At 42.9% G+C, this 26,400-nt stretch overlaps 1 protein-coding gene across 2 annotated transcripts; it reads right to left on the minus strand.

Moving 5' to 3' along the window:
• Window positions 1-177: 177 nt before the first annotated feature.
• Gad1 (glutamate decarboxylase) lies at window positions 178-25,311 on the minus strand. 2 transcript variants are annotated; one of them, XM_031971792.2, is made up of 11 exons: window positions 25,089-25,311; window positions 24,025-24,110; window positions 23,309-23,399; window positions 19,646-19,882; window positions 11,964-12,280; window positions 11,228-11,479; window positions 10,758-10,825; window positions 6,249-6,327; window positions 4,918-5,067; window positions 4,440-4,634; window positions 178-4,240 (listed from the first exon to the last, which is right to left on the minus strand). In XM_031971792.2, the coding sequence occupies exons 2-11, from the start codon at window positions 24,079-24,081 to the stop codon at window positions 4,067-4,069; spliced, it is 1,620 nt and encodes a 539-aa protein (XP_031827652.1). In that variant the 5' UTR covers window positions 24,082-24,110; window positions 25,089-25,311; the 3' UTR covers window positions 178-4,066. The 2 variants fall into 2 exon arrangements, with proteins under 2 accessions (XP_031827652.1, XP_076221626.1); XM_076365511.1 differs by lacking the exon at window positions 24,025-24,110.
• Window positions 25,312-26,400: the final 1,089 nt, after the last annotated feature.

Consider the following 26,400-nt stretch of genomic DNA (forward strand, 5'->3'; position numbering starts at 1 on the left):
CGTACTCGTCTGGTTGTAGGTAGTACCGTTCTTGATGATCATATTTAATAGTTACCATTAAATAAACAGTATATTTATCAATAAACATAGATTAGTTATAAATTAATCGTATAATTCCAAGTTCAATTAATTGTACCGAGCGGAAGGAGTAATTTCAAGGAAAGTAAAGCTCACCCGTAAATTTCACGTAACATGTATTGACAATTCGGGATAACAGCAGTTTATTAGACATTGATATACAGTGGATAATAAAGTCAATTAGGTTGATAGGTGGTACTCGTCGTACAACAAGGTGACGACGTGCCAGCAAACATCGCTACAACTTTATTTCGTCATATACTCCAAATTCTGTCTCGTCACTGGGAGATCGTTACGCTCACGTGGCACATACATATACATATTTATATATATATATATAATTAATTCTCTCACCTATGTATATTTATAAATGTATTTTTCTTCTTTTCTCTTTTGCTTTCGTTCAGTTACGTACAATGTATAACGATAACTGCCACGACGATCGCGGGGCTTTCTATATTGTTAATAACTCTCATCATTTTCTGGAAGACTTGGGACTTTGTTGTTTTCTCTCCTTGCTCCGTTCATCAACTTAGACTAATAATTAACGATAATGAGGCCAGGGTCCATCACCCCGGGCCGTTTTGATAAATCACAAGGAAAGGAATTGACCGATGTGGAATTACGCTTGTGCCGATTTCGTCGATGGTCTGGGACACGATACAAATCATACTTTCTAAAGTGCATTGGTGCATTTACGGATAATAAAAAGTGCGATAGGTTACGAGCATTTCGGGGGAGGTGCAATGTGCAGTCAGCGTTTAAAGTGCATAGTAATAATAATAAATAGTGCAGCGAACAAAAATCAACAGCATACAATAGAATATACAATAACAATGTAATATCAATTGAAGATGTGTACGGAATCTTCATATTCAATTTTTATCACCATAATAATCAGACTGCGAACGTGTACGCAATTTCACGACCTCGTGTATTGATTCACAAATATAAGAATCGAACGAAAATTGATTCTGTCCAGCCAGTATTATTTTTACAGTGACAATAAAGTAAAGAATTTATGTAACTTCTTTCGGAGATCGTAAATATTCAGATCCGCGAGAAACGCGTAATATTCGCAGTCGATCGATAACAGATAATGGCGGAATATATTTACAAACATTCGATCCGTGACTCGGAAAAAATGGGCACAAGAATAATGTACAAAACCGTCTCGAATAACGGCACTCTCATAGCGGCCGTGCGCTTATCACGTTTTATATTCACGAACGACTTTAGATCTCTACATTCTCGTGATCTCTACGCAGACAGGCTCATCGTTTAATTTCCGTTCGCCGTAGAAATATACCATTCGATCCATATATCCTTGCTCCGATATCAATATCGAAGTTCGTCAGCCATTTTGTAGACAAAGAAAATACGTAACGCCGATAAAATTGTGGACAATTAACAACAACGGTTCGATAGAGTGTCTCTTGCAGGTATCGGAATTGTGGTCAGATGGATTTCCCTTTGATATTTCTCTTTTTATCGCTTTCAAAAATATCTCTCACCCCCCCCTATCCCTTTCTTTATTGTCTAAGGAATCATTCTGTGCGCGAGCTCGACTCGTTCCCTTGTCGTTACCCATGAATCATTTGTATTCAACTATGATCTATATATGTGATAATCGGACTACGGATGTTTGTGCAAAGTTGCAATTCCAGATATTCATTTTATGGGACAGAGAATTCGATAAAATTCGACTTTCAGAGCTACTAGTTTTACTGTATTGTCTTCGATTCGAGTTTATTAAGTTTACGTTGGTATAGCATATTTTGAAGGTTAAGGTTCGTATTTGAAGTTTGAATCGCACGAACCTCCGCAGTCCAGCAATAATATCTTGTCGGTAACTTTCCTCGGCCACTAACTTTTTTCTGCCTCTTCCCCTCCGTTTCTGGCGTCAGTTTCTGCGTATGGCGAAAGTCGAAGGGAGAAGGAAACGGTAAATTCGTAGATTTAGTACAATAGATACATTTACGCGCCTCCGTACGATTTACACCTAGATATCTTTGTAATTCGCTTACAACGTTAGACTCATCTTCATTTCATTAATTGTTACTCGATGGCTAGTGATCCGAAATCTATAGAGTCGGTCGGTTCTTAACTGTCCTTTCTCTCTTATTCGAACAGATTGAAATTTTTTCGTCGTTTGTTGTTCTTCTCGTCTTTACGGGCGAAAATATCGTAAAACTTGTCTAGAAAAAGGAAACGTTTTTTGATTCTCTTTCGATGAAACGATTTCGACCGGTGAGTGCTAGAGGCCTACGCGGTGACGAAGTTGTCCTAGAAGTGTCTTTCGATACGAAAACGAGTGACTAACTATCGAACTAAATTCTAAGTTAACAAGATCGTAGTCAGGATCAGTTTTACAGTGAGTATGATGGTAATCGACGAACTAAATGACAACCGTTCGCGCGAATACTTGAAAAAGCATGTACTTTCATGGGTTTGTGTTTTGTATCTTTAAAATCTCAACACTAAATATATATATATATATAATATACGCTTTGTTCTTTATATATATATATTTATATATTATACTTTTTTTTTTTATTAAATACATTTATACTTTTTTTTCTTGTATAGTAATGGATGCGGGCCATTTTTCTTATACCATCGCAAACGATCAATAAGTAACAAATTCATTTAGTCTCTTCAACAAAGTAACTCGCAGCATCAGCTGGTTTAGATTCTATGCGGAACAAATCAATCAATATCACTATCCTATTTTAATTATCTCCGTAGCGTAACCGTCCCAAGTAAAAATATTTTGTACCTCTTTCTCGTTTGTGATCCGTTGCAACTACGCGTAACGAGCACGGAACAATGTAAGTCGGATCTCGGGAACTCGATGTTGATTCGTCGTCTGTATACTTTCACATTTAACCCTTTAGTTCTTCCAATTTTCAAACAATTCACTTCAAACTTTGATCAAATGAAAATACTTGCCAAAAAACATATGTAGTTTTACTTGAAACTTTCAGTCGGTTAAATGTTAAGTGTGCATTAACAGAGACGAGCAAAATTTTCGAATGATAGAACAAAGATAGAGGAAATTAATTGTGAAATTTAAAGGGAAACGTTTCGAAGAAAATTTTGCTCACCTTCGACGAAGCTGTTTCTCTCTCTTCCGTTCATAAAATATTTTCCCTACAAAACGGAAGTGCGTCGTCCGCTTGAGATCCGACATGGAACGTGTCTCGATCGTAAACTGAAGACCAAAATCAACAACCGAACGCGAGCTATCGAAGCAGGAATATTTCAACTATTGCTTCGGTTCATGACGTCGATACACGTCGTTCCTATGCGTTTCCCTTCCGTTCCTAGTGATAACTGTAGAGCAGTGAGGAATGAAGGCTAGTAACATTTACGGCCGGAAGCGTCGCTAGAGTTCTGTAAACCCGACTCCTTCGTTTTCCTGGATATGCTGTGTGCTTACAAACCTAAAGAACTTACACGCTATGAGTATCCTTCGATCAGTAGCTTTCATTTTAATACGTTGAAGAAGCGTTTATTCGTACTACGAACGATGATTCGTTGGCCAACCCTCTCTCTTTACCATTGTTTCCATAGAAATTCAATATTCTCCGAATATCAGCGTTTCGCCATCACTATTTCAACTTGAATCATTACCTTCGAGTATTTCGAAACAAATCGTTGCTATTTGGAAGCCGTTCGAATGTCCTTGATAATTTCAATTTCAAATTCAATGCGTCTGATCTACTCCTGACGAGCTAAATTGAAAATAACCGTACTTTTCCTGTAGCTATTGGATCGAATTATCGGAGAGTGTCGGCCAGTCTCTGATACTTAATTTACCTGATCATGATTGCGAATCTGTGTTTGGCCTCCGGAATTTTTGTACACGTAATGAAACGCGACGCGATTCCCCTGTTCACTGATGAAGTTTCTATATAACAGCAGGATCGAATTCGCGCCGCGACACCGCCGCTGATTACGCTACTAATTAGAACAGGCAGGTTTCTTACAGGTCGTGGCCTAACCGGTCCATTTCGGCGAGCAGGAAGTCCACGTCCGCTTCCGTCACCGCGGCGCTCGAGATTATGTTCCTGAAGAAGTTCGGTCGTTGGTCGTCCGGCTGGTAACCGACCATTAGAGTGCCGGCTTGCATCATGCGGCCCTTCAAAATCGGGCAGATCTGCAAAGGAAAATTCCATTTTCACTTTGAGACACTGTTCCCTTCATTTTGGAAAAGGTAAGCAACGTAACTGATTTTTTGAATTGAAAATATTCGGAGATATACATCTACAATTATCGACCATGTTGCAATTAAGTCTCATAGAACATTGTAGTTTAGAATTTTTAAAAGTTTGTCAACAAGATATAACGAGTCTTACATCAGCTAGAATCTTAATCCTCTCGCTAGTATGTGGCATGTTCCTCACGCGGGTTGGCAGGTACCAGAAACAGCAGTTCACCATTTCCGGTTCGAGTATCAAGTAGTACTTGTCGGGCATCTGCTTGATCCGTCTGACCATGTACTCCGTAAGTTCCATTAATCTATCCATGTGCTTCTCGAAGCCTTCTGTGCCCTGTGACGATATTAACCAACATGAAAATAACACAAGAAACAGAAGAAGATGTCAGATAATAAAAAGACAAAGAGACGAAGGTATTTTGAAACGAGAATCAATTTTTTATACTATTACAAGAATGGCAATAGTGGTCAAAAGGTTCAATCTTTTCATAGTTCTTACAAAACGAATCTGTTCTCTTCAAATGAAAATTGTTCCCTTCATATGAAATTTTCGAGATATTAAAACCATCAGCTGAGTTGATTATCCGTTAGCCTCATTGAATCCTCGGAGCGTTTACCTTGGCACGCCATTGCAGCCACAGCTTGAAGATGTCATTGTGACGTCCGCATTGAATCACCTTATCGCCGGTGTCGTACTTCACGTCATAGAGCTTGTCCGTCATGAACAAATACTCGGCGGACATTTGGTTGCAGCTGATCAGGAGGCCCTGGAAGCACGCATAAAGCGGCGATGGATCGCGCACGTCGGACGGAGGGTGCCGTTTTTCAATTCCTCCCCGACAATGCGTATTTCGAGGCACGTTCGGGAAAGTTTCTGATTGACAGCCGCGGAACAGGAACAGGAACAAACGGACCCGGACGGGTCGATATGGTACCCAACTCATGCGCAGGAGGAGGGAAACTGAGGGATATTGAATTTACAAAATGGCGGACGGGACTCCGCCACCCTAGCAGCCATTGTGTTCACGCGTTTCTGCGAGTCTTTCACGCGAAAGTTAAATTGGAAGCTTGGAAACGAACGTTCGCCGTTAATCGCCGGTCCTTATTTTCGTTAAATAATCTCTGTACACTCGAATTGTAATTAAGTTTCTCTTGAAATCCTCAAATCGAGCGGAACTTCTCATTTCTCTGCGGTGGACGCGTTTCAACGAAACCCTGCGTTTTATCGTTATGAAACAGCTGCGTGGTTACGTTAATGGGTTTAATTAAAACTGCATCGCGAGGACTTGAAATAGAATCGTCCTGGGAATGATCATTTCTTTTTTAAGATCCCGAGTGGGAAGGCGGTCGTACAGACGAACGCAAACGATTTTTCCAAGGGTGTGGGGATAACGATATCAAGAACGACGAAAGAATAGAATCTCCCCCGGAACGTTTTCGCGGCAGCCGGTGCGCGGAATTTTAATATCCGAGGGGGAAGTCCTGCGCCAGCAATAACCACGCAGGCGTCGGGAGGGACAAACCCTCCGGCGAGCCGTCGCACGGTCGGCAACATATGTTATCTCTTAGTTTAATTAAATTCCTGCAGTGCTGCGTTCCGACGTGTACGTCTACCCCTCGGAATGCAGCCGCTGTTGTGTCATCACCCTTACCGGCGCCTGGAATTTCGTTGCAGGATCTTGCGTCGTTCCTCGCGGATGCATAACACGCGTGAACACGGCCGGACGTTGTTATTATTGTTTGCGGAATAATTATTCACCCCTCTGCCAATAATACAGATTTCACAGCACGTTGCATCGTGCACAAACTTTACAACCACGAAGTAATATTTTGTAAAGGATTTCTGTTCCATTCAATTTTGCCGATCATCGTTTAACTTTTCGAAGAGGGTCTTCGACGTTTCGGGGATCGGAAGGTTTAAGATTAATTGTAGTTATTGATCACTTACGTCCTCCTTGAAGTGGATCGTCGAGCACTGTAACAAGGCTCCCATGAGTTTGTGGGGGTTCCAGGTTACTGAGTCAGCTCTGTGGACATTCCCAAAAAATTAAGAAATATTAATTGAAAAATTGTGTACAATAATTAGACATATTATTAAAATATTTTTTATGTGGTTCAGTACACAGAGTGTTAAATAGATAGAACGGTGGATGTGTTACAGGGGGTGTGAATGATTTCTCCTGAACCAGATTCCCCATTCAACGATTTTATCAGGAACCTGTCGAAAACCGGCACGTCAAGGTGGCTGAAAAAGCCGAGCGAGCCCAGCTGGTCGTCGAACGTTTATCCACTCCCACGGGGACCAATAGGGGATGAAATATGAGTTATCTTCCCTTCGTGCCGCGGTGGTCCATCAACTCGAGAAAAGAGCTATTAATATAGCTACGGGATTGGATTTAACCCTCCGTGCCTGGGACACACACCCTTGCGGTAAAAACTCTTAACCCTTCTTAATCCTGGCCATCGCTGAGTGCGAGATGCTGTGTACTACTTGACACCAATTTGCGATGCACTCGGAACGATCAACAAGTGCTGCATATCATTAAGGTGATCATTTCCTTTCTCCGAACGCAACGGTGGAATAATTTTGTATAGTATTTCAAAGGAAGTTTCATTTCACTCTATAGGTATTATAAATCACTTCATTAGTCATTGTCTTTCTCCTGTTTAAATTTAAAGATTCAATAAGAAAAATAAACATTTGAAAGAGATGTTCGTTCTGAAACATCTACACTATAATTCAACAGTTGTACAAATTTCCGAAGTTATCATTTTCGTCGGCACGCGAGAAGATTCAGAAGCAATAGATATGTCGTCGAGTGATAATAATACATTTAAGGGTTGAACATCATCGAAGGGAAGATTCAGTTTAACCGGAAACATGGACACCAGCGTATCGTTGGGAACACGTCATTTGCCAGTTTTCTAGAGAGCAGACAACCAGCTGTCCGCTTTATGACAAACGTTATCGACACTCGGCAACTGACACATATATCGCGACACTGTCTCTTCAGTCTGTTGACTGCGGATGATGCTGAGGGTACTCGAGGCGACGCGGGAAAAGAGATCCGTGTCGGCGACAGGCGTTTGCCATTAGTCACTTCATCCTCTTCGGCGTCCGACTCCGTCGTGTTCCGTAGCATTTACTTTCAAGAGCTTACTGTTGAACACGTTTTAAGCATCCGATGAAGTCTCCATTGCTCCGGTGTACAAGGTAAATCCTCCGATCGTCCGACAGATTCCTGTTACTTAACCCTTAGCACTGCAGATGGTTTAGCAATCTATCGGCAACTGCAACTAATGTTTATAGTATCCCTAGCGAAAACGAGAAATGCTATAACATTTCTTAGATCCTTTATTCTCCTTCTTAGTGCAAAATTTGGATGTGTGAAAGATCTAATAATTGTAGGGTAGTTTATTTAAGATTCATTAAAATATCTAATATTATTCCTGGTGCAATATTGGAGCCTACAGAGTTCAAAGGGTTAGAATCCCAGAGCTGCACGTATCTGTCCTATTCACCTTCATTCAACCAAGCTTCGATTCCATCGGAAGCAAAAATTTAATCGAATTAGAAGCAACGTTTCAAGGGGCGTGTACAGATTTTCTATTAGTTAAAGAAGCCGGCGTTAAGAGTATGCATAATGTCCGCACAGAAAGCTCGAGTGATTAATGCGATCCGCAGCTGGGGCTGGCGCGTGCACCACCCCTGCGTTCACTCTTAAATTCGTCCTAGGTGCCAACCCCAAAAGCCGCACAATATATATTACCACGGGGGTTGCTAATTATCCTCACCCCCTCGGGGCAGCAGGCGCCCGAGTACGAAAAAGCGAAACTGACTTTTAAACCTTCCAACTCGCTATCCCGCGCGCGAACACAACAATTTAAATAAGTCAAACAGTCCACGTGAACTTTATTAATATTCCCTTTACCATTACAACGTTTCATCGTCAATGTTTAACTTATAAATTCAACCCTCAAAACCACTCTCCTCCCTCGAACGAGTGACATCAATGAAAACTTTGCTGCTACGTGTCAATCCAATATGTCGCCATTAATCTAATTTCCAGGACTGAGGACGCGATGTGCGTTCAAGAATTCGCGACGCACTGTGCCCCAGACGGATGGGATGCACCGTCAAAGGAAGAACTCCCGAATATTCAGCGCACAATGGCAGGTTAGAGGAGGACAGACGCAGCTTCACTTCCGACTGCAGACCTTGCTCGTTCCGGGAGGGACCTTTTATGCGTAATCATTTCTGACTTTGTCGCGACGACAGAATCACGGTACGTTCCCTTTCCCTCTCTCTCTCCGTCTCTCTCTCTCTGTTGGTTCGTTGTCTGAAGGGTTGGGGAAGGCAGACAGCAGCAGCGAAGACAGACAACGAGAGAATGAGGGAAGCAGTTCCCTTTGTACGAGTTTAATCCGGCATTGTCGAGGCACGGTCTTTTATTTCAGGCCCGCGGAAGGCACGGTACGATGCGGCGGCGGCGTCGATATAGAAGAGGAGCGTTTCTGTTCAGCAAATGCGCTCCAGGGAACTGATCCAGCTGTTGCTCGTCCTTCGGACTTTTCGTTTGCCATTTTAATCAAGACCTTCAGGAAGGAAGTCCTACGCGGTACAGTCGCCGCCAAAAGGAACGACAATCGGCGCCGTGCATGGTCGATAGTCGGATAATGGCGAACAGGCGGGGGACGGATGTCGGTTTTTGTCGCAGTTAAATGGTCCCGCGAGGGTTCAAGAAGTTTTGTTTCTTGCAACATTGTTCCTCGGCTAAGTTTCCAGCCGTAGTTCCGATTAAGATTCTCGTATTTCTTGTATATCAGTGTTTGCTCCATTGCGATCCCGACGTTTTATTCCATCAGCTACGAATTTTATGAATTTCCAGTTGAATTCTTCGTAGTATTATAACTGTATCGTATATAAGAACGACTTTAATACTCGAGTGTTCTTGAATAAATCATAAAAGTACCGCGTTAAACCCGAATCAAACGAAATAACGTTGACTATCCAAATTGAAACACACATCGTGTCCCAAAGGGTTGGCCACTGCCATTGTTTGAAAAATAATACCGAAAGTACGTGCATACAGTAATAATATGCGTACCGTAGTATCCTGAAATTCGTCGAAAGTAATCACACATTCTCGTGGTTCGCCGTATACGAATAAAAACTAACAAAGAGGTTGCCACGCGTTCAATGGATCCTACGCGGAGACAAAGAGTCCCCCGGCTCTGCATTTATTCACTCGAATCAGTCTTTTATCATCCGACGGTGTGCCGCGGAGATTATTAATCACGGCAACAAAGGTACGAATAAATTTCTCCGAGCGGAACGGTTGACACATCGATAGGAAGGCCGGAGGAGGCTTTTGAAGAGGAAAAATGATTTTCTTGGGAGGCCTCGTGCCAGTTTTTTCGGGTCAGGGACTGTCCGTCGTTGAATGGAGGGAGCAGATGCGCCCGGATGCAAATCGCGGATTAATCTCGCCAACCCCATCCGAGCTGATCGAGAGGAGGGCTATCCCTGACCCCCATTGCAACCGGCGTGGGGTCGGACATCAGCGTGCTTGCGGGCGTGTATGCGAAAGTTCGCATGTGTCCCGGACAGGAGTCACTCCTTTCGCAGCCACCCTCGTTTCCACGGATTACGACACTGTCCGCGAATCGCCTGCAGGTATCGCGTTTCCGCGTCGCTCGCCATGCCCCTTCCGGTTACGCTGCGGGCATTTAATGCCGCGTGCATCGGATTTAATGGGTTAATTTGCATTAATCGCGCTTGTCGCTGTACCCTAAACTCTGGATTCTCTGAATTCTTGGGAAGGAACGTTCATACTGTAGATATTGCAATTTTTTAATGGACTTATCAGGGTCTTTACTTCATTTTGTGGTTAATGAAGCATTAAATAACAGATGAAAGTTTCTAGTTAATACATCTTGTAATCTGGTCTCTGAATCTAAGTTTAAATATACTCTTTAGCTTTCAGTGAAGACTTGGTACGTCGATCGAAAGGGAAATTAATTGGTCGATATAGATAGTGCATGTTGTTCGTTAATCTTAGAATGTTTCTGGAAGTCTGATAGAGTAATAGCGGATGGAAGTGAAAATTCCAACGGGAAATATCCAACGGAGCTTCGGCAACGACGAGGAACACGCGCGGATAGAGTGGATCGGCTCATTCTAATGCAAAGTAATTTTTCTGGACTCCATTTCGGAGTTTCCTATCGATTTCGCTATACGCCGGCAGCGCGTTAAGGCTTCCCGAGCGGTGAGTGAGCCTTTTTTCCTGAGTGACTTCATCAAACTAAGCCTCAATAAACTATAAAGCTCGAGGATTAAGGCACCCTTGCGGGGAACACATGTGGAGGTGTATCCGATCGAAGGAGAGAGGCTTCGACGAGGGTGGAGCGGAGTCGATCGAGCAACGAATAAAACGCATAAACAATCGAGACTCACCGTTCGATGCCCGTCAATCTAGGATGCCTGTATTTCCTCGAGAGAAGCAGTCCACCACCCCAAGCCGCCTGTAAGAAGATGAAAAATAGAGGAGCAGGTTAAGCGTTGACTCGCAAAGCCCGGATCCGTCGAGTTTTACCCCCAGTTTACCCCGTGGATTCGCCTCCAGCCAAACGCGCGACGATTCCCACATCTATTATTAACGTTAAGGCTCTTACGCGTTTGGCATTTATCGTCCGAACGACGAACCGATTTGAATAAGCTGCCCGGCTAAGTGGAAATCTCTGTTGTCCCTTTGTAACTTCCCAAACGTGCTATTCACCCCGTTTTCATCTCTAATAGTTACTTAGCACTTATGAACCGGTGCGACGGCTACTTAATAATTTTGTAATTTCTCGTAATCTATCGGCGGGCTGTCGATCTTTAGAAGGTTCAGGGGTTTCAATGATACGTTAGGCAATTTTCCTTACGTCGATGTGAAGCCAGAGCTTGTGCCTGTCGCAGATGTCAGCGATTTCTGGGATGGGATCGAAAGCACCGATTACAGTTGTTCCCGCAGTGGCATTCACGAAGAAGGGGATATGTCCTTTCGCCTTGCGCTCCATGATCAGCTCCTCCAGCTTCCCCGGGATCATTCGGCCTCGCTCGTCGCTCGGAACCATCACGCAGTTGTCCGTTCCCAGTCCGCAGACAGCGGCACACGATTTCACCGAATAATGACACTGTCGAACGAAGTATCGCGGACACTGCAGATTAACTGTGTCTACCGACAACTTATTAACACTAGAACTACCAGATGGGTCAACGTGACCCATTCCTGATGTCTTTTTATACAATTACTGAGAAGGCACAGATGCTTCTCCGAGAAATCGTTAAAGGAGCTGATTTAGTAATACCCACACTGAAATATAAACCAACTGAAGTCTTAATAAATACACAGTTATAAGTTTTAGAAAGAAATTTGGAAAAGTCAGTTTAAGTGCTTGGTAGTTCTAGTGTTAACAATTATATCTAAGAGTTTCGGACTTTGGAAGTCTAATAAATTTGTATAAATTAATTGTTTGAATATTTTATTTAAACTTCGATAGAATACTAGGAGAGAGGAATCCTCTTGAAGATTGTAAAGTTTCCAACGAAAATTTTGTGATTTACTCGTACAGAATAAGGCTCGTAGCGTGTTCTGTTTCCAAGTAGATTGAGACGTACCTGGTCAGACGTGAACATAACGAGCTGCCCGCCGATGGCTGAAAGTCCTCGTTCCTTGTAAGCCGGGAACATTTTGTGTCTCGCAGCGAGGAAGGCATAGAGGTTGCTGATAGAGCCTCCGGGAGCTAGAATGGAATCGCCGCCGCTCCAGCCAATCAACTCCCTCATCTTCTGCAGTACAACGTGCTCCATCAGGATGAACACTGGCGCGATCTCGTAGGTGAACATGTTGGTGTTCGCCGTCGCTGTTAGCCATTCTCCAGCCATTGACACGAGATCCAGACCGCAGGAGAGTTGATTGAAGAAATGGGGATGACCTGTGAACATTTATAAACAATTCGCAAATGACGGGAATAGGTAACGGTATATTAAATTGCTTCAAAATGATTTACTGAAAGAAAAATTCTCAGAAGCTGTCACAACCATTGCTATTCAAATATTAATCAATAGATTCTCAGCTATCAGTCATTAATTTTCGAAAGAGCATCGAAGAATTCATTAGACGATGCTCGAAAATCTGATTCTAGTTCACTGGTTCCAAACAGCGAAAGTTTACTTTCGATCCTCGTGCGATAGGATCAAAACTTTCTAATTAATTGTTCCAGCGATAAATCAGAAGTGTGCTAATTGTATCGCGACAGTGATTGTTCGGAGTCTGCTGGCACGCCGGGGATAATTAATAATGCTGACGTGGCACGTGTCCAAAAATTCTGCACTGTACTCGTGGTCCCGACGCGGAAGATGGACGTTAAAGGCACGCGGGCAGAAAGCGGGAAGAGAGCTTTAAGCCGCTCGCTGAGTACGTTGTCATCCGCTCTGCTGAACATCGCGCTAGGATCAGGGTTAATGCTTCTGTTCGATGGGAGCTCGCCTCCTGATGCAACTGGGGGAACCAGCGCTCGGGATTCTGCTGTTTCTCATACGCGAAGTGCGTCGCTATTTTCTACAGGAATTACCGCTCGGATTTTTAGCTCCCGAGCAATCCCATTTTGCCGTTTGTCTCAATTCAAATCTCGTTTCAAGGAAGAAATTGTATCTGCTATTTTAATTAGAATTTCTGAGCCTCCCTTTATCATTTCAACTTGAATTGTTTAAAGATCAACCGTTATATCATATTTGAGACTTCTTATCCTCTTCCTATTGTAATTTGTGATTTTCATTGATATATTCATAGATTGTTGGTTATTTCTTGTTTTTCTACTGGTTTATTAGGACACTTGATACTTTGGTACTTTTATACAAAATTTGTTGAAATATGCCTAGCGCTATATTTCCATGACGCAGGATTTCCATCCGTCGCACCCTACGAACCTTCTGTCCTATCGTTCTCTAAAATAACGTGGATCCCTTGATCCCGAGAATTGATGGATTCACTCCATTGAATATCCGGCCGCGAAAGACCTTTCTCCCCCGGGTGCTCGATAACCCTGGGACCTTTGATAACCACGATAGCTCCTCGAGAACTGCCTCCGAAAAGAGACCACTGTTTTCTCTTAATATGTTGTTTCTCGCAGTACGATAGACGCGAATGAACGTTACGGGGCTGGCGTCCGGACATTTTAATCTCACGGCATTACGTAGTGATTGACGTATGACGCCGGTCTTTCAGGGGCTAAATGCTCCCCTTGGCCCATCTGTAGCTGTAGCCTGAGGATTTTCCGATTGAGGAAGTCGGTTCAATGTTCAAGATCATGGAATCTCCTTGAATTCTTCAAATTATTTCGTCAGAAGCACAAGAAACATGAATTGTTTAATTAAATCTGAATCAGAGATCTTTAATCAACATCTTGGGGCAGTTCTGTTTTCTTTTAAATTCAACAGCTTCAAAGTGCAACTCTTTGCAATTCTTATTTCAACTTGTCGACAATATTCTATCCCATCGCGTTGTTACCATTATTACCAATTTTAATAGCAAAATATTTTTTATGTCTCGAACAAGGTTGCTATCGTCTTTAGCTTCCCAGGGCCGATGCAGCCAACCAAAGGCAACCCCTAGAAACACAGATACACGCGTCCACACAAAAGTCAACCTCTTGTCTACAACATTCTACAATCCCCAATCGCGTGCTATCACCATTATTACCAATTTTAATAGCAAAATATTTTTTATATCTCGAACAAGGTTGCTATCGTCTTTAGCTTCCCAGGGCCGATGCAGCCAACCAAAGGCAACAACCCCTAGAAACACAGCTACACGCATCGACACAAAAGTCAACCCCTGAAACGCGATATCGTGCAGCGGTATCTGAGCCGTTTGTCGCAGTGTTATTCGCAATTATCTTGGTCTGTGGATCGTGGCACGCGTCCGGTTCGTAGCGCGTCAGAAGACGCCCAACCCCCAGCCGCCCCTTGCCCTCTCGCCCAGTCGATTTTTCCAAGAGTACCGTGGGTCGGGGTTCAAGCTAAGGGTAGAAGGAGGGTCGATGGTCCGAAGCGGCCGCATTTTGCGCGTCACACGCGTCGCTGCGCGACTAGATTGTTTGCAGAGGCTCTCAAACCGGCGGAGGACGCAGGGAAAACAAACTGTCTCGGACGACCAACGCGAGATAAGTCGATCTGCTTTATGCAGATCGTTGCGGCCCGAGGAGAACCACGAATTTTCGAGAAACGGGATACTAGAAGGGTAAACATTTAATTCGTTCAATTTTTCGTGTTTTTAATTGTTCGATTGGACTTTTGATTAAAGGGAAGATGAGGGAGGATTAATTGTTATCATGAATAGCGGAACGCTCGAAGGGCTCCGTGCTCGGATGGAAGATGGGGTACAACAGATAGGAAAAACAAACACGACTGCACCGCGCGGATCGAGATAAGCCGGACTGGCTGGGCGAATTATGCAGATTCAAGGGTATGTTAATTCTCCGCGGAGCTGCAGGGATTTTCCGGTCGGATCCCCTTAGATTCTTTTCCATTACCGCGGAGCAATGACGAGATAGACTTTCGCTTGTTAAATCTAATGGACCGTGGAGAATTTCATTTCCATTGTCGATTCGGCTTCTTAACGCTGTTCGAGCGGCGTGTATATTCCGAACACGTTTAAGATCGATTTAATCATCGTTACATTTCGATCGAACGAATTCACTTCGGAACAGATCTCTGTGAAATTCATGTTTCCTCCCGTGAAGTTGGTACGTTCGATGGAACAGGTTTCACGATTTGTTTCTTCTAGCGAGTTGCCCTCGCGAGCGATTACAACGTCGGAGGGCATCGTTTTCCGACTAATTTGCCATTTTCCCCGAGCAGCAAAGAGAAAAGGGGCCGAGGGAACCTGCTCGGCGCAGACCACGGTAATATATTACGGCGCTCGGGATTTGTATGAAGAGAAGTGTGTAACCCCGACTTAACGCTAATGCCGCGTAATCAATCATATCGCTCGTAAGTAAGAAAAACATTCGGCGTGTAACACAGGTTGCCTCCAGTCCAGACATAAGCGTTATTAAAGAACGTGATCTTCGACCATTCGTCTTATTACGCTCGCGAATTTATGGATAGCGGAATCATATTTTATACTGTTATGCTCATCGACTATATAATCTTCAATTTTATATATTAATGAACTGAAGAATTTCAAGGAAACTTCTCATTAAAACTTACTGTTCTTGCAAAAGTGCCTACTTCTATTAATCAAAAATTAATATTAAATCTATCTGTATGAATAATTATAAAGAATCGGAAACTATACTATTCATCTGTATGAATAATTATAAAGAATCGGAAACTATACTATTTATCTGTATGAATAATTATAAAGAATCAGAAACTATACTATTTATCTGTATGAATAATTATAAAGAATCAGAAACTATACTATTTATCTGTATGAATAATTATAAAAAATCAGAAACTATACTATTTATCTGTATGAATAATTATAAAGAATCAGAAACTATACTATTCATCTGTATGAATAATTATAAAAAATCAGAAACTCTCAAGAGAATCAGCAATGTTAAATCAAATAGTATCGATGAACTTTGACTGCTCATCAAACACGACAGAAATTCTGTAAAAATTTCCTGTGGATTCGGAGATACCGATGCGGCCGTGATTTCTAGCGATTCAGATTCCATTATGTTCATCGCGATACTGTTCAAATACCGGTCCCGTGACGTAACGGCCTGCGCATTCCGTGACGAAACGATTTCTGCATTCCATGGCCGGCTATCGATACCAATTTAAATTCCGCCGATGGGTGTACCCGATGGTTTTCGTGCCGAAAGTTCACGAAGGGTTCGCCCTGCGGGCGATCGGCTCCGTCGATCCCCGCTCGCTCGCCCCTATTTACTATTTCCCCCCATCGCCACCGGGGGAAAATCGTGTAGAAATGGCTCTTAATTACACCGATCCTATTGAATCCGCCACCCCGTGCAGTGGTGCCACGTGCGCTAACGCTACAGCGCTGTTTTTTCGTCGGCCGCCGCCGCTTGCGTTGTACTTTTTTCCGCCGATTCACGAATTCCCGGGGATTCCAGAAAAACTACCCTCGTACAAGTGCAATCTTCGGAAAATTGGAAAACTCTGGTACAACGGATGTTCCTCTTGCCTTGGGTTATTACTTTCACTTTTTGCGACGAGCGTTAACGCGATAGAAAGTTCAGAGAACGAAGATTGAGGAAATTAATAGTTTGACTTCTGAAATTATTATACATATTCAGTAGCTGCGAAAAGAAGCTCAAAAGAATATCATTTATTTGACTAAAATTTACAATCAGGAAATACCAAAAAATGGACTTAACTGTATCGGCTTCTGAGTGACTCATATAATAGTCACTTCAAGGTTTAACCCTTTGCACTCTGTAGGCTCCAATATTGCACCAGTCATAATATTAAAGATTTTAATGAATCTTAAAGAAACTACCCTAAAATTATTAGATTCTCCACACATCCAAATTTGGTACTAAGAAGGAAAATAAAAGACCGAAGAAATGTTATAGCATTTATCATTTTCGGAATACTATAAAAACTAGTTGCAGTTGCTGATAGTTACAAAGCAACCTGGAGTGCTAAGGGTTAATATCTACGATCGAAAGTCGCTAATGAGAGATTCAATTATTCGAAGAATCCGATGTTAATATAAGCTTTCCTTCTTTTCCGGTGTTCAAGATTTAGACGAATGATTCAGTTTGTCAAGAGATTTCAAAAGTTTAGATTCCCGTCCATAAAGAGTTAGTCCACGTATCTTTGGAGATTGAACTTTGATGTTCGTCAGACATTTCGAAGACAGCTTAAGAGACAAGCGAATTGCATTTCACGACGCAGGAGGTTGGTACCGGTGAACAAGGGAAATCTTGATTGATTATGTCCGCGTTTTCAGGTAGCGACGTTCGTGATCGATCTTCCTTTATGCGAAAACGACGTGTTCTCGATAGAGAGATTCTTCGGGAAGGTGAATTCGAATGGATTGAGAGAGTTCGCGTGACCTGAAATCGCGGGGGGGTATTGTCTTCGTTCTAGCAGCGTCTTGTAGATATCGAAAATAGATGCTCCAGATGAACCGACCTGGAAAAGTCGGGTGCAATGAGGAGGAAACGCTTCGCGATGCCGCGTTGAAGCTTAGCACGTGTGCGATATCGAAAAATAATTAATCGCGGGCCAGTGAGCGCTCGGCTGAAACTTAAATTAATTCCGCCGGGCTTCCGGCGGGAACTTTCAGTCCTTGCTTCGACGTTATTTAATAATCCTGGAACTTCTAATAAGCAACACCGCGAATCTATCCCGAACTTGGTTCCAGCAAAGGATATCCAATTAAAATTAATTTCCAAGAGAAACCGCTCAGGCTTTGCTATCTACACAATTATTAGACTTTCAAACCGTTAAACTGTTAAACTATCCCAACCTCACTTCAATAATTTTCCATTTTCAAACGAACTACCAGTAATAACACAATACTTCATACATTCGTGAACACTCCAAATCAAACCAACTCGTCAATTCACGAGACCATTAGATCCAAATCAGATTACGAGCTCACGTTTCGTCATTCGAGAGACGTTCCGGAGCAACATTAACCGTCACAGATAAAACATTCGCCAAGAAGAGCGGTCTACCTCGAACGCTAACGACGTTATCTATCTCCCACCGGTATCTCGTCTTTTTTATTCTCCCATACTTCACGTGGCCCGTCGTCGGCGTGCTCTTATCATCCATCCCCTCGAAAATATTTTCGAGCGTATCTGCAATCAATTGATTCTCCCCCGGCTGGCGGGGAGGACACTTCCTTTCACGGTTTCGAGAACGGTCAGAGAGATCGGCGATACTGCGCTCGCCAGGTCTCGCAGCACATAATCTAATAACGAGTTTTTGTCGGCGCGTATATCGCGCACGCGGCCACCGACGGAGGGTAGCTCTCGTCTGCGTCGCAGACTGATTCCTGGCCCAAGTGGTTAGCCCTCCTCCATTGTGCATTAGCATCTATTCAAGCTGGTAATCGAATCCTACCGAGATAACGAACTTTCGCGGGGGATTTGCGGTTGACTTTCGCCGCACCGCGCTCCGAGATACTTCGGTCTTGACGGCCGGCCAACGATAGATCGCCGTCTACGCGCGAAATTTTCAACGGCCGTCATGATAATCGGCTTAGATCAGTTTCGGAGCTATTAACACCTCTCGAGGAGAGACAACAAGGCGACAAATCAATTTCTTCTGGCATTATGCATCGATTTTTAGGTAGAAGCTTATGGAACAGGAAATGATTTTCATTGGATCTTGAGAAGAATGTAACGTACGATGTTAACGAATACTTAAGAGTGTTAGGTAGAGTGTAATATTGTATTGATAATAGTTTTGGAGATATTAACACCTCTCGAGGAGATACAAGGCGACAAATCGATTTCTTGCGGCATTATGCATCGATTTTTAGGTAAAAGCTTATGGAACAGGAAATGATTTTCATTGGATCTTGAGAAGAATGTAACGTGCGATGTTAATGAGTACTTAAGACTGTTAGGTAGAGTGTAATATTCTATTGATAATAGTTTTGGAACTATTAACACCTTCCGAGGAGAGACAACAAGGCGACAAATCGATTTCTTGCGGCATTATGCATCGATTTTTAGGTAAAAGCTTATGGAACAGGAAATGATTTTCATTGGATCTTGAGAAGAATGTAACGTACGATGTTAACGAGTACCTAAAATTGTTAGATAGAGTATAATATTGCATTGATAACGATAGCTTTAGTAAGAGTCATTTTGCGGGACATTGAATGTTACTGGTATCATTATTCGGGATATTTCTATCTTTCCGATCTTTACGACAACGCAGCATGGACAGTGCGCATGGGTTATCTTCCACGGTTCTTTTTTGCTAGCTACATCCCCTCATTTATCACATGGGCGCGGTAATGTGTACATCCCGGGGGTTGCAGCGGGCGGAAAGACTGGAAGTGTCTCTAGTCACCTTATCTGCGCCCTCGAGAGCGTATGCTAAATTGAATATGAAATTATGTGGCTTATCGCCCTCGTTTATGCCTGGTAACACGATAAAACCGACCTAACTTCCCTACTGGAAATCATCGCCTCTGTCCGTTCATTTTTATGATGTATTCTTATGTGTTCGTACCACGTTCAGAAAGCTATTAGCATTCTCACACGTGTTTCCTGATATTCTTCCGATTGTCAGTCTTCAGAGTGTACAATATAGTAAGCATTTTTAGCGATTGTAAGTCGAATGAACAAACTCACCAGTCTTCACTTGGTACTTCAAAGTGGTGGAGCAATCGATGAGCAGTTGCTGGAGAGTCAGACCGCTGTCGGGTATTTCGAGATCCAGCAACCGCATCATCTCGGAGGGATGATGGAAGTCGAGGATCTTCGCGTTCCGATCGTTCGTCGACTTGACGAAATCCAACAGGATGTCGACCACCTTCATCAGGAACTCCCTGGTAGCTGGGAAACCTTCGGCATTGTGTGGCAGGATGTCTAAGAGCAGAAACGTGGTCGATTGAAATGAGATACGCAGACCAGGACTTGAAGCTTCTCTTCGACAGTTAATTCAATCATCATCTTCATCGAATGCTATTTTGAACCGTGATTTGATAGATATTAAGCTGAGAATAGAGCTAGGTTCGGATTAGTGCAACCAGTTCACTCCGAGTTACTAGTACTAGCTTCAGTTCTTAGTATTTTAGTTAATACTTTTCTAAAATGATTAGCAATTATTGTATTCGTAATTTTGCAGTGATCCAAACCTTGTGTTATTTATCACAGTTCGTACAGTAATCATATGGATTCGTGAAATTGATACCGATCCGAGCGATCAACAGAGAGATTTTGTGCAACCTATGAATTGATTCTGATAACAGAGAGGAGGCAAGTAGCTAACGTAATCGTCTACGGTGACTCTCTAATTGTTATAATCAAGTGAAATCTCTTCTACGATATTGACATTGATTGATTTGATACCGTTTTATCGAGCGCCCGATTGCCCAGCGCTCCGTCGTGTATATCGACCTACCGTCGGCTCTCCGACGTCCTCGCAGAAAACGGAAATTATTAGAATGATTTCACCTCATCAAACAATTGAAAGTATAGACCTATATTGACACACTCTCACTTGTTTGGTGGGATGACACCATCTCACTTCGTCTTCTTCTTTCCGTTCTTCCTTCCCGTTCATCTTCTTCCTCGGCGACGTGCGATTCGTTTGTGTTTCATGCACTTGCAGAACTGAACGTTTATGCAACTATTTAATACATCCACTAGAATTTATCTGTGTTTCTCGTTATCGTATCTTTAGTCCAACTCTAACAATTGTATTTGATCCATACATAAATGAACCAAGTATCCAAGGACAATTGTAAAACATAAAGTTCCCTTATGATCGTAAAAATTCTGTTCCATTTCAGTTTAATTCTCGACGCAGCGAAAAGCGAAATAAACATTCTAGGAAACGAGACACACCCGCGGACACTCGCACGGAAATAAGGTAATAGAAGTTTGGGAGACACTGTATACAATTCCGAAAGTTCTGCGACATAAACTGGCTGCAGCGGGGCATTTCAATGTTCTCTTGGTAAATCCTTGGTAGATTGAACTGTCCTTCCGTTGCAGGGTAACCATAAACTATCCCGTCGAATAAACCACCCTTCATTTCCCATTGCATTAAGGAGATCCCATGGATAAACAGATACGGAGACACAACAGCCGCCCTTTAAAGTCGGTATTCTCTTTCTGGAGCAATGGTAACAATGGAAACTTTCCAAATAACTTACAGATATCAGCGATTCAACAGGAAATATTCTTAACGAATAATCTTAAATATTCTATCCATCAGTCATTATTAATTAGAGTTACCAAGCAAAGACGTACGAATGACAAAGTGCGTATTTCACAACAGAAAATAGAAAGAGGAAAGGAGTACATTGGTTCAGAAAGAAAATGTTTCTCGAAGGGACAGCTATCTTACAGTGATCACGTGAATGAGTCTTAAGTGAATGACTTAATCGGTCATTTTTAATTAGAGTTACCAAGCAAAGACGTACGAATGACAAAATGTTATTTCACAACATAAAATAGAAAGAGGAAAGGAGCACATTGGTTCAGAAAGAAAATGTTTCTCGAAGGGATAGCTATCTTTCAATGATCACGCGAATGAGAGTCAAATGGAAAAAGAAGGGAGTCCTGAACCTTATGGTGAATCGGCCTGAGCCAATGGTTAGACAAGGGAAATCCCTAGCTTCCAGGGGCTCTGCTCGAGCTAATCCAGCTCTATCAATCTAACGTCGCGAGGCCGACAGACTCTCCTTCTTTTCAAGGTTTATGTCGCTTCTCGCGGAGGCCGGGCTAACAGTAAATACTTGAAATCCAATTAATCGGCGATCTTTCTGTACGATTAACGTGTAGTTGAACGGTAATCGAGGCTCGACCGTGCAGAAACCAGACGCAGACACGCATGCGATTCCGTGCAATATCCAATTACAGGTTCAAGCTCGAAGCGGAAACTTGTTTTGGCACCAGATGCACCGGACCCCTGGTCCAGGGCTTTAATCAAAGCGCCTTCTAGGGGCTGCTACACGCGGCAATTAGTTCCAGCGATTTATAAGCGGGATTGCCCCGGTTAATTTATAGTAATGAGTGGAGAGTTCGCTTGGATTTTTCACGGGTACTTTGTGGACCGCGGATATCCCTTCGATATAAATTGTACGAATTAATTCAGTCGTCAATATAATTTAATTTCATGTAAATCCAATGTAAAGTATTTCCCGGTAAAGTAGAATGCTTTTGATAAAGGTCGAAGTAATTAGTATTTAATCTAAAACAGGTGGACGATATTTATGACAGAAGCACAATTAGTAATCACGAACGGTTAGGTATAATTATTGAGCCCTAAAAGAAATTACTGTCGTCGTAAACGTGAGGTTTTATTGTTAGTAAATCAAGTCTAGAAGAGTAACGGACAATTAAAATTTTATACGCCATTAATGTCGATAGCAATTTAAACTCGTAAACGAGACTGTTCGTTAAAAATTTTCGACGCGAGGTCAACGAAAATTATAATGGATTCGCGTTACACGGGGAATAGTTTAAAATTGACTTTCGGCTACGACGAGGACACCTTATCGGCGCTCGACACATCCCGAACGGCAAACAGGGCCGTGGCGAGTAAACCCTTCCGCCCTTTCTGCGGCGTGTAATCTGTCCTCAGCCACTCGTTGGCTACGAACCTCTTCAAGCCAATTCTAAATCCGCCATTATTATGCACCCTTCCCGGAGCCTCGCGGAATCAGGACAATATTGTGACTTCGGGATTTCATTCTCGAGGAGCCGAGGCAGCTCTTGAATTTAGGGGACACGAGGGAATGCTCCGATATAGCTGCTAATTTATGTCTGTCCGTGGCGCGCTCGAGAAGTAAGGAAATATGGTTTAAGTAGATACGGACGGTTAGTGGTCAGACACACAGAGATTGATAGTTTTTATACAGTTTACTAAATGGTATTACAACTTTTGATGACTGTTGTTGTTGTTGTTGTTGTTAGTGGTTGTTGTTGTAGCAATGAGGCTGAAGTAGTTAGGGATTGTTCGTGGTCAGACATGCAGTGAAGGTGAAATTTCTCTGAAGTGATTAGTATTTCAACTACTGTAAATGTTCTTAGTGTTTTGGCAAGTAATTTAATTATAGTAGGTTTTAGGTATTAAGCGAATTTTGAATAAATAAATTTGTAAATTTATTAGCATTCGTGTAGGAGGAATACAAGTATGTTTGATCGAGACTTTTAGTGATTTGTCTTCGTGTGTGGTTTTCGAGGAGACAATTCTACTCATTCCATATCACTATACAATTGTTCTTCCATTGTACATGCTTCAATACGAACGTAAATTTTAATTGATTGTTAATTGAAACTTACCCGAATACTTCAGGTTACAATGCTCCCTGGAGAGCGAGTACGTGTTCTCGGAGCTCATTAGTCTGGTGGGTGAATGTGTCCGGGCGAAATTCTGGAATTCACAACGAACACGTCTTTCGAACCGATCGAGATCCTCACAGAAACATACACAGTACATGTTACTGGCATTATAGCATCGTTTTACTATCAGTCTTATTACTCACAGAAAGTGAAACCTGTCAGAACGATAGAGAGAGAGAGATAGAGAGAAAGTAGAACAAGCATTTCTTTTCTAGGCAATGGTAAACGGATGCACGAGAAGATTTACTGAACATAAAACAAGACACTATTGAAACGAGTCATTAATATTCTCCGATAACAAATATTCGCTTCGTCGAGATCATGAGACGCAAGCAACAAAAATATTTCAATTCAATTCGTTGGTTTAATTACATAAATCTAGAGGGAGTGAAAATAACCTAAAATTGTGTAAAATTTCATATTTCATTATATTTATTTCAAACTTCCATAAGGCATAAGAACATAAAGGTTTACAGTCTGGAAAAGACGATGCGAAATAAACGCTACAATAACGATTTACAGCGATTTACAACGAAAGGGAGATTATTCACGACTCGCTCCAACGCAGCGGCAATACAGCCTAATTAAAAAGAAAGGTAAAATGAATCGAACAGAAACAAGATGAATGAACGTGCAGCGATATGGGAACGCCTTACATATAAGTATTCCTTGATCGCTGTGATTTTAGTGCCGATCATTTGCACATTGTCCATGTCTCTGCTTGTGCCCCTCGCCTCAGTCCCTACAACAATCAACAACAGTGTCCGCTTCAGTGTTTCGCGCTGCTTTCAACCGTCTCGGAGCGAGCTTTCAGAGAAAAATTGCACAAACTGCGAAGCGAGAGTAAACGCCGAAGGAGCACGGCAGGCCGAGCGACCAAAGAAACATGGACAGAGAGCATTTTCGTGTGCAGACACTTCGAGGAAAGAATTAAAACAGAGCTTATTTTCCCTAGTTACTGAAAACAAAACAGGAAAATTGTATCAGACAATCATAGAGGCACCGACGCCGGTCGCTGCTCTCTGAACCGATCGACGGATCCTCCGAGCCGCGGAAAGTAAGCGATAGATCCTCTCGGAGAAAGGTTAGGCACTATAGATCACTCGATAAAATATTCAGCTCTAACGCGCAAGGCAAACACTAGAGAAAAATCGACGAAAAATTGCTCGAGAAACTTTCATTCTAGCCATACAACGAAAGGAGTAGTAGATATCAATGATAGATCGTGCTTTCTCGAAGCTTGCGTGACAATTTGCGAAACAAACAATCATGATACTTGCCAGCGTGACACAGTATTCAAATGAATCGAAGAATCATGAAAGATTTACATATCTTCGAGTAGTAACAGGAATAATGCAGCGAATGTGAGTTGTGCACGAAAGCGAGAGTTCCAATAGCTAAATGAGAATGTATCGAAAGCAGTGACTTAGAGAGTAATTAGAAGATCTATAGCTAGAAAACAGTTAGAGGATCCAAGCAACGAAACTACCCCCAATAGACACCCAGTATCATTCTCCAACCATCAAAAATCCCCAAAACCGCTTAACTGAAAAATCAACCGTTCTCACCAAGATCCTCCAACGATTTCCCATTCAATCTAACCCTCCGTCGAAAGCCCACCGGAGTCGCCGAATAAACCCCAAACTCCTCAGCAACCAAAGAACCGCAAGTGAAAAAGGGGGATGCAAGTGCTGAAGGGTACGAAGCTTCTCTCACTCACCAAATCCGTTCCCTTAACTGTTTCAGCTTCCGTCGACGTGCTCGCTAACGCGGACGAGGTTCGAAGCGGTGTCCAAGCGGCGGCGTGAGGATGGTTAAGGGTTGGTTCGTCGGCAGACTGGTCGGAAGCGACGACGGGCTTCGGGGTGGTTTCCAAGGGACTGCTTCCAGTCGAAAACGCCTGGACGACTCTCGAGCCTCGGCCTGACTCGGCCTGCCTCGAGTCTGCCTGACCCAGTTTCGTTCTCGTACATCCCACGCAACCCACCCCTAAGCGCTGGGGGTGTTTTCCGCGTGGGCGTGGCGGCGAATGCTCGCTGTACACGACGTGCCGTTCCAGGGGGTGGCGACGCGGGCGTGGCTTGCTTCGGCCAATCGCGGCTACGGGCTCGTACCTGACGTCACAGGGTGGATGACGTATCGGTCGTCGCTCACCCTTATCGGCCTCCTCGCCCTCGAGATACCGGGCGAGAGACGGCTGTGTGCGGTTTTCGTGTCGGATACCGTACGCCGTCGCTTTTATATGTTTACGAATGTACTCTGGCTCGGCCGCCCGATGGCTACGGAGCCCAGAGTATACCCAGCCGCGAAATCTCCGGCACGCTTGGCTGTTCGCCGAGATACAACGAATTATAAAGGGCCCCCTCCGTTACACGTCTTTTTCGGTACACTCGGTATCGACAGTCCTACGACGTTCTTCTCATTCATTTGTCTTCGCAATCTTTCCGCGCGGAGCTCTTCCGTTGTTAATGTTATTATTTATAGTGTAAATTTCTGTTGGGTTAGGAAGAACTTTTGGTTATCTATTTAGTTGACTTATATGCATTTATCTATGGTTTATTAGTTTTGAGTTTCTCTTGATCTTTCCCTCCTTTGCAACCTTTTCCTCTGCATCTCTTTCAGTATTCCTGTCCCTTGATCTTCATGCAGCGTTTCTATGGATATCGTTTCTAGTTCCTTCGCATTCCGTTATCACGTGCTCTGTCTTCTGGTTTTGTTGTTAATAATTGCTAGGATTCTAGGAACGTTATCGATGAAGTACTTAGCAAGAGTCCTTTTTACTTCTCTCTGGAGCAAGGTACATTTTACTTTAAGAGTTGTAGCGTTCGCAAAACGTAGAATTTGAAGCGTCGTGTAAGGGTAGTTTCAGTTCTTTTGGAATAATCCAAAATTTCAACCGGCAATGATTGCCGCGAACCCTTTAAAATCCAGACGTGCCTTTCATTAAAGATTCAACGGAATCAAGCCCAATTCAGGACCCTCCTCGGCCCTCCGTTAAAAAGTTCCCGCCGCGCCTTTCGCAGATTATGAAC

This window comes from Nomia melanderi, chromosome 1, assembly GCF_051020985.1.
Source record: "Nomia melanderi isolate GNS246 chromosome 1, iyNomMela1, whole genome shotgun sequence".
In the NCBI taxonomy this organism is placed as follows: Eukaryota; Metazoa; Arthropoda; class Insecta; order Hymenoptera; family Halictidae; genus Nomia; species Nomia melanderi.

Excerpts from the sequence above, each read along its gene's own strand:
- Gad1 (XM_031971792.2), bottom strand. The coding sequence starts at position 24,081 with ATGGACAATGTGCAAATGATCGGCACTAAAATCACAGCGATCAAGGAA. Across the intron at positions 11,480-11,963 it reads TTATGTTCACGTCTGACCAG|TGTCATTATTCGGTGAAATC; the intron begins GTACGTCTCAAT and ends TTCGTTCGACAG. Across the intron at positions 5,068-6,248 it reads CGATCCACTTCAAGGAGGAC|GGCCTCCTGATCAGCTGCAA; the intron begins GTAAGTGATCAA and ends GCGTGCTTCCAG.